The sequence below is a fragment of the Pantherophis guttatus genome, chromosome 2 (genome assembly GCF_059756535.1).
Source record: "Pantherophis guttatus breed Tessera chromosome 2, ASM5975653v1, whole genome shotgun sequence".
NCBI lineage: Eukaryota > Metazoa > Chordata > Lepidosauria > Squamata > Colubridae > Pantherophis > Pantherophis guttatus.
Window position 1 is genome coordinate 193,522,829 of NC_142064.1, and position 9,029 is coordinate 193,531,857.

Genomic DNA, 9,029 nt, shown 5'->3' on the forward strand with positions numbered 1-9,029 from the left:
ACACGTCTACGGCCCAATGGAGCATCTGATTGGCTGGACACATCCGGCAATGACATTGACACTCCTTTGGAGCGTTGCAAGTTGGAAGCAGTGAGCCTGGTTGCAGTGGAAGATTCGGCTTGCAAATTACCAGAATGGTCGGCCCAGTCCTCAGAAGCAGTAATCTGTCTGGACAGGGAGGCCTGTTGTTGCTGGGCCCTCTCAAATTGCTTTTCTAAGGCTTCATGGCGCCTCTGCTCCGCCTTGTTGGTAGTGGAGGGCCTAGAGGTTGCCTTGGATTTGCGAGGCTTGGATTTAGCTTTCTTACTGCCTGATTTATGCTGAGTGGCAGGGTAATCACAGGTGCCCTCTGAATCAGAAGATAAGGCAATGTCTGCCATGCTGAATGAGGCAGAAGAGGGCAAATAGTAGGCCAAGTCCACTAAAGAGCAGCACCGAGGCTTTCCCCCAAGGAAAAAATTGCCCACAGTGCAGATCCAGATGAGCAGGGGAGGGGGCAAATTAGGCTCAGAAACTGCTGAGCTCAAATCCCCAATACAAAGAAAGCCAACTAAACCAGGCAAGGAAGGGATAAAGCCTTGGTCAGAAATCAGGGTCCAAAGTCAGTAAGGGTGGTTAATAAACGAAGGCAACCCAGGCGCTAGCCGGCAAAAGCCTCCAGATCCTTTTTTTTTTTTTAATTTTGTCTCTCCAAAATGGCGGCCGCCACGCTGACAGAGTCCCGAAACAAAATGGCGGCCGTCACAAGGGCTGAATACTTGCTGTATCCGATTGGGAGAGGTGCTTCAGGAGACGAATCCCAACGATCCGGTCGATGTGCGCCTCGATGTAGGCTGGAAGAAAACAGCGCGGGAGGTGTCCGCCAAATAGCGCTTGTCTCCGCTATCCCCGCTCGTTCTGAGTGCTCGCCAGCTGATTTACAACATCGGAGGCCGCCCGATGACAGGGCCGGCACTCCGGAGCCGCTCGAAGGACGGAGCTGAGGCGAGGGCAGCTCTAACGCCTCAGCAAAAGGCTAGTCCCTCGCCAGCGGCCAACGGAAGCGCGGATCCACCCAGCCGGGTTGGAATCCGGTCTGCTGCAGCCCCGATCGATAAGAGGCTAGGCCAGGCGGCTTGGAGCCCCAAGCACGCCGAAGGCACACAGCCAATTAGTAATCCCACGTGGCAGCTCCTTAGTAAAAGTAAAGATGTGAAAATAATAAGTTAAAATAAATTAATTAGCAAGGAAGGTAAATTAATTAGAGAGCACTCAAATTGCCAAGTTCTCACAGCAACTGAGTGAGAAAGACTGAAGCTGATTGGTTGAGGTGGGCGTGGCCTAACAATGGGAAGGTTTAGCACTCAGTTCTGCCCAGCAACTAAGGAGAAGCTACCCGTCCATGGATTGGAGGAGCAGCGCAATGGAAAATCTCCACAGACACTCTCTCTCTTACATAAACACACACACAATGTCTTCCCCATGCCCACAAGGACACAGAAGATGGATTGGACAGCAACCTTCACAGGCAGCATAGAGGATAGCAGCCTCTCATTCTTGGAAACCTCTTTTCTGCTTTCCAAGCATCAGTAAACAAGCTTTCAGTAAACAAACAAAAGCTATATTATTTTAGCAAAGCTTCCATTGCTCTTATCATACCTATTGACTTGATACCTTGTCCTGTGACATTGTAGAACATTGCCCAGAGTCTTGGGATTGGGGCAGATTATAAATACTATCAATAATTAAATAAAATAAACATCCTAGTTTGAAAAAAAGGCATTGACAAGATGCTTTAGCATGTATATTATTCTGACATTGCTATTTAAAAATCTGTTTAAAAGCTACCACATCAAGGAAATCAACTCTAAACTCATTTAGATTTTCTTTTTTTTAAAAAAACATATTTCCCCCACTTGCACTTGTAGTGAGTATAATTGATTCTGTCATTTTATTCCTTCCTAATTCTGCTCCATGTCTAAACCTGATCTAAGATGTGGATCGGTGAACATTCTGTTGATCATTGGACGTTATTAGAGTTGAATAGTTTTCCAAATAAGTAGACGGTTGACAAACTAGACTAAAAGAAAACAAATTATTGCAAGCCTACAACCTCCATATACCCTGTTAACTCTTCAAGGTAGTCCAGACAAGGAAACTCACATTATAAATACTAATACTACTTTTGTTATAAGGTTATAGTAACAGAATCTTGTAAGTCTGACTGTACTTTCCTCCCTGCCTTTTAAATTCCAGATAGCTAGGCTGGGGGAGGGTTGGGTTGTCCTTTCTAGCATACTTATTCTATCTTCAGCTTTCCTTTTCACTCAGATTTTGTTTATCAGGCTGTTGTCTAGGCTCAGGGCAATTCCTCCTGTCTCCCTCAAGGTTATCTTCATAGCCCATTACATGCTCTTAACAACATAGTCTACGGTTAGAGAATTATGGGAGCTTCAATCTATTGCATCAGGAATATCAATTTGCCTGGAACAGAGACAATAGCTGAATACTGATTTTAATTTTTGTGCAAATTTCTGTGCAGAGATCAAATAACATGGTTTGTGTTTTAAATCTGCTTCTGCTTCCCCCCCCTCTCTTTTTTCAGCTCCTGTGTATTCCAGATTGTTAGCCAGGATGAAACAGTAAAGTGACAACAAATCTACATGTCAAGCACAATCAAGGGTTCAGTTAATTTTTACTGTGGAAAGCAAAGCCTAAATTTAAACAGAACACAACACCACCATGTAGGTGGAATGTATCTTAATACAGAGGTTATCTTCTTTTTGAAGTGAAATAAAAGAAAGAAAATAAAAGCCATATACCAAGACCCAGCCAGACACACCCATCACTTTATAAGATTACTTTGTCCTCAATAGCGGATAATTTAGGAAATACTTATTCCAAAATTATTTAAGTCATATGAGCTTAAGCAAAGAAAAAACCCAAATATTTGTAGGTGCTATCAAGAAGAGAATCAGGTGTCATATGCTAAGCTCACCCATTAAATTGTTTAGCCCAATGCTTTCTACTTCACTGGACAAAAGTTGCCCTAGTTCTCAAAGGAACAGCTTTCTTGCGTTTTCTGATGGAACTTGTTAGCTAGTGTCAGTGCCTTAGATCTTATGTATATAACCTTGCTCTGTTCCAGTGAATAGATTTCTTCCATAAATTATTTTTTTTCAGTGGTTTCTACGATTTATTTGGACTTTAGCTGTAGAATATGAAGACATTGAGCACTCTTAGTCTAAATAATTCTCAGGTTGGCTTCCATTTTGTTTGTCTATAATCTCTCTGTAGACCAAATTGCAATTCTTTAAACTATGCTTTCATATTCACTTCTAAAACAATTGCTAGAGATCAAGAGCCTAAACTATTTTAATGTTCTCAAGTCCAATGGAATGAAGGGTCAATTTTTTGTAAGGTTCAAACAATAGGATTTTGCTTCTATATAGTTTTATCAAAGAATATTTTTGGATAGAGTCAAGAGACCCATTCATGTACGTTTACTGTATACTGGCAGAATTATTACTTTATCTTTACATATTAGGATTCTTTAAATTGTAATGCTCTTTTTAAAATTGCACTCTTTTTTAAAAAAAAAAATACTGTAGAATAAACTCCGGGTTTAAGATTCTATCTCTATTTCTGATTTGAGGCTCACAATCTTCACATTCCTACAATTTGACCTTTCTCATAGGTGTCTGGAGAGGGGAGGGGCGGCAAGAGGGGAAAAATGACAGAATGTGCATTATGACATGATGATGCACAACTCATGGGTTTCGTCTTACATATCTTACACACGTTTCATAACAGTTTTGCCATTGACTGTAGTAGAGGATGTCAATGACCCTTTTTGTGCAGTTCCAAGGGATTGTTTGAATTTTCAGCTCTAGTTATGTTATGAAAAGAAAGCCTGAAACTTCATCATGATAATCATACCCTTTTCTTCTCAATTGCAATAACTTGGAATTACATTTGTATATACATATTTTATGCAAAGTAAACTTGAATTTTGTCAATTGAATGTGGCTCTGTCAGTGACAATCCAAATCTGGGTTTCTTTCTGCTCTCTCTCATAGCGTGCCATCTCCAGATCTGATAAAAAAAAACAACAACCCTTTTTAAAATTTAGAATTCAAAAGGCTTTTGCAATGTCATATGAGAGGCTGTTGTCCAAAGCCATTTTGGCAGGTACAAGGTATTGCATATATTGACATGAGCTTTCTGAAAGATGGTCTATAATCTTATACTGTATGATAACCATAAGCAAGTTCTTAAGCAAGAATCTGTGGTTTTTAATTTCTTCCTGGTGCTTTGAAAATCTTCCATGCAATTCTGCATTTTAACTTTTTTTTTTTAATCCTTCATTGTTGATATCAGGGAATTTTTAGCGCTCTCTGAACTTGGTTGTTTGCCTGCAGACAACCAAACTAACATAATCAGTGCAAGCAAAACAACCAAGCTCAGAGATCATCAAGGATTCCACAGTTCAACTCTGAGCTACATATTCTCTCCTGTTACAATTAGGAACTTTGCATGATGCAAGCCACAGTTTGATCAGTGCTGCTGATTAGCTTTGGTTTACACATATGGTTCTAACTTTAATACCCTTTGTTCTTCCCACATGTAAAAATACACCCTCACATTAAAAAAAGAAAGAAAGAAACCATGGAGTTCTCCTTCATAAAAACCTTGGAGTAAACAATCAATCTGTAATAAAATTTGAGTTTAAACTTAAATAGATAGATAAGGTAAAATTTCTTGCAAGTCAAACTTGATCTTTGGACACAGCCATGTAATTTTCTTGGCAATGTGGATGTGGTTGGTTGCATGCTTCATAATTATTACAGATGATTCCAGCATGTTTGAGGACATAAAGATTTTTATCTTAGAGGTATGTGACAACCCCCATTGTCTTTATAATAATGAAGCTACAGCCATTACTTTCTTCTCTAAATCACCAGGAGACCTTGATCCAAGTAAAAGAAATTGAATTTGTACTTATGAAAGTTTTGGCCCACAGAAGTCATGCTCACCTGTAGACAAATTCAAGCAAGTAAATTTACATGTGAAAACTAGGAAAGTAAGAGGTTGGTGAGGGGAAGAAACTCCACATACAGACTTCACACTCTTCATTTTGGTGTATTGATATATTTAGAATAAGGGGGAAACATCTGCGGATTCTACAGTTATTGTTTAGCTCCAAAGTTCCTGTATCTCTAATAAATGGCTGGCCCTCTTTGAGGTTGATAGTGATTAGAATTCAAAGAAATCTAGAGAATTATTCATTCTGTACTTTGGGGGGAAACTTTGGAATTATAGCATGAAATAAAATTACTGGTTTGTCAAATAATTTCATTAGTATCACAATTATATCACAAAGAGCTCAAGATTTTCCCTTTATATTACACTAACAACAGCTTTATGAGATGAATCGGAGTGAAAAATAGTAACCATGAGGGACATATTTTCTCAAAATAAATGCCAGTGGCCCCATTTTTATATTTAGGTCCCTTGGCCCAAATTTCAGCATCTCTTCTAATGCTTGGCTCAAATAGTTTTTTTTTAACCTTTTTAAGGCAATAAAATTATTGTCTTGCTAAATATGAATGCTGTCCTCCTGAGTCTTGTCTAACCAGCCCCAGGTGCAGTTTGACATTACTTTTTCTTAACTCCAGAGAGGAATGGATCAGGACAATGATTTCCTTACCTAATATAGAAGGATGACTCATTTCTTTATTATTGCAGCCCCGTGGCATACCAATATCCGGTGATATCCAATTGCTTTTCCTTGATTGAAAATGAACCGGCATTATCTATATGTAAAAGTGAATCCTTCATCTTGACATGTAATTTGAGCCATGCACCAATTCCTTCTTCATCCCCTGGAAAACACTCAAACACCTTTCTCCTCAGCTGAAGTTTTAACACCAGTCAGCTTAAGCTAAAATGTATAGCAAAATTTCTTTCATTACAGATAAAGGTAAACTGTGAACTCTACGGCTACTTCTACATGTTTTAATTACTTAAGCTTTCTTCCACAAAAAATAAGTGAACTAGAGACTATTTTTTTTTCTATGCAATCCAAGAAACGGAAACAGATGTGCAATTAAGTAATTGAGAAAACAAACGCACAAATGGGTAAATAGACCTTTAAAGAGCCAAAGAATGTCAGGATAGCAATAGCCAGTTGGGTAAGGTTATTGTCCAAAAGCAGGATTGCCAAAGCCCTTTGCTGTACAATTGGAATGAAAAGCCTTGTTGCCTCATCCAGATTGAAGAAACCACAAAAAGATCTAGCAGGACAAAATTCAGTGCACAGCTATTATGGAGGCAAATGGGGAACTGAAAGAAGGACTTTTGAAAAAGGAACAAGTATTTATATATTTGAAATAAGCCTTAAACTTTATTCTTCTATCAGCTCAGAATACAATCATCTTTGTGACTACTGATCATGAAATCATTGCGCTCCTTTTCAATAAAGTAAGACTATTTAATCCACTCTGGGAGCATAGATGTTTTCTGGGTGACTTTGGGCCAGAGGAAGTTCTGTGTATGCTGTTTTGAGTTCATGGAAGAGACACCAGGTACAAATAGTGGAAATGGTTGAAATATGGCCAGTTGGGAGAGTTAACACATTCCATAACAAGGTCTGATGCTAATCAATTTCCTTTCGCTTCTTGGCCATGAGAAGACTCAAGTGAAAACCCACATTGGGTCATCAAGTATTCACTTTCCAAAAATAAACTTGGTGAATCAGTTGTCTATTCTGTCCTTTTAAGTGGAAATAATTTGTTGCCTGGCCTGTAAGCAGTGCAAAAGACAAGGAAGGAAAGAAGGAATTCTTATATAAACACACACCAACACACATTCAGTACATTGTGTATAGAAAGAACCAGCATTCGGTTAGCTCATCAAGTGATTTAAATGCTAGTCAAAAGAAGCAATGTATCTTGTGAGGCAAGTTTCTGGGGACATAAGTAGGACAGTGGTTTTGCATATTTACAAGCAGCTGGCTGGTCAGGATGAGAAAAGAATCTTGACTGATCTGATTCAGCAAGCTATTGTGATAGCCTTAACCCATTGTGCTAATGCCTACGTTTAACCTCTGAATGATCCTGCCAATCCTGAAAAGTGCATTGTGATGTCACGCCCTTTTCTACCTCATTCAAGAATGTAAGGAGAAAGTTTTGTGCCACAATGCATGTTTCCTCAAACATGCAGAAAGAGGTAGTGAAGCTATAAGTTGTCCCATTCTCCATATCTATGTGCAGTTTAGAAACAATCAAATTGGGAGATGATACAATAATGTCTGGTCTTTTTTTTCTTTCAGTTGCAGTTTAATAAAAGAAACATAGATGATAGCTTAGCTGTCCCCTATAAACTAAAGGTCTGGCTTTTAAAAATGTCAGATAAATTGCTACTTATCCAGGATGCAAAGTGCTTCCCTGACATATATAATGGAGAAGCTGAAAAGGGGAGAGTCAACTTCCCCCAGCTCTGCCCACCAGGTAACAGAGTCTAAGACTATGGCTGGAATTAGTATAGCAGCTTTTGGGTGTATCTATGGGTGTGCTTTGAAGTCAGTGTTGACTCATAGTGATTGCCTGGACAAGTCCCTGCAGTGTTCTTGGCAAGATTTCAGAAGTAGTTTGCTCTTGCTGCTTTCCTTGGGGTGTTTATGGAGATTCTCAGTCATCCAGGTCCTACAAAGCTGAAGAAGCTTCTTGGATGAGAAGCAAAACTTCTTCAAAGAAAAACTAGAAAATCCAGTTGCCTCTTGGGAAAAAAAAAGCACCCCTGGGTTTCCTTGGAATGAGAGATAGTGACTGGCCCAAGGTCACCTAGTTAGATTTGTGACCAGGGCAGGACTAGTACTCATGGTCTCCTGGCGCCTTAACCACTACCCCAAGCTGTCTCTCTGATTAGAGTTAGGATTGTTTCTCAACTAGTTTAAAATAAGCATAATAGTACTCTGAAAACAAATCCATTTAATAATGGATAATAATAATGTGAGTCCACTTGGAGAAGGGCGGGATATAAATTGAATAAAATAATAATAATAATAAATTGGCACTAACAGTTAGTGAGACCAACTGAAATCAATGAGATAGGTTAGATGGGACTATTTTAAGTTCTATTCTTGGTTCTTGAAGAATAAATCGGAATCCAATCCACTGAAGTGAGACAAATTTTTCACATATTTCAATTTTTAGCAGATACCTAGATTTAGCTTGATTTGTCTTTTAGGTCTGAAGAGGCCAGAAAAGAGAAACAAAACTTGTAGCAGTGGCAAATATCTCCCAGTTTCTTGTAGCATTAGTCTAGAAAAATTCCATCTCATCTGACATTCTGTTGTTGATACATACTACTACTACTATGGTGGTTTCAGTCCTTTCTGTCAGAACATAAAGTATATGTAATGTCTGTAATGCTGGTAGATACTGTTCAACTCCTATGTTGTTGATTTGTGATGTCTCTTATGTGGTTTCAAATTTGATGAAATTCCTGGGGGAGATCATTTGGAGGTTTAGATATACAATGTATACTGCTGACAAACATTCTACCACTCCTTATCATCTAATCGCATATTGTGCTCTTAAATACTGCTTAATCTCATTAATGGGATGATGAGGGAGAAGAAACTGAAATTAAATGCTGATGGTAAGGAAACAGTTGAATGAATAAAGTTTCTACTCTCCAAAACCCATCACACTTTTTCAATTTAAGCTCCTCAAGGTAGTGTTGTATTCAGAGGTGGTGATAGTAGCAAGGAACACATGAACAATATTTCCTGAGCCAATAGTTATTTCTTCCTTAGTTACATCTTGTCTTATCTACTGCAAAAACATTATATGTGTGGGGTTAATGTGGAAAGAAGGAAGTCATTTTGTAAAGTAGATACCTAGTTCTATTAAGAGCACTGCTGCTACCAATGAAAACGTTAGCTTACAAGTTATGGTTGAGGTGAAACACAAGAGTAGATCCAGCAGTTAAAATGGCCAGAAAATGACCTTTTAACTCAGTTACTCATTATGTCTAAAGTTTAG

At 38.8% G+C, this 9,029-nt stretch overlaps 1 protein-coding gene and 1 long non-coding RNA gene across 2 annotated transcripts in view; one reads left to right on the forward strand and one right to left on the reverse strand.

The window, feature by feature from the left end:
• Nucleotides 1–4,003, forward strand: part of TGFBI (transforming growth factor beta induced) — a 56,750-nt gene extending 52,747 nt beyond the window's left edge. Inside the window, exon 17 of the mRNA XM_034403567.2 lies at nucleotides 2,585–4,003. Coding sequence (XP_034259458.1) covers nucleotides 2,585–2,625 — 41 coding nt within the window. The 3' untranslated portion in view covers nucleotides 2,626–4,003. The remainder of the gene's footprint in view (nucleotides 1–2,584) is intronic.
• On the reverse strand, nucleotides 3,907–5,795 carry LOC148115471 (uncharacterized). Its single transcript, XR_015732575.1, has 2 exons — nucleotides 5,690–5,795; nucleotides 3,907–4,074 (listed from the first exon to the last, which is right to left on the reverse strand). It is a non-coding gene; the product is annotated as an uncharacterized LOC148115471 (long non-coding RNA).
• Between the last annotated feature and the right edge of the window lie 3,234 nt (nucleotides 5,796–9,029).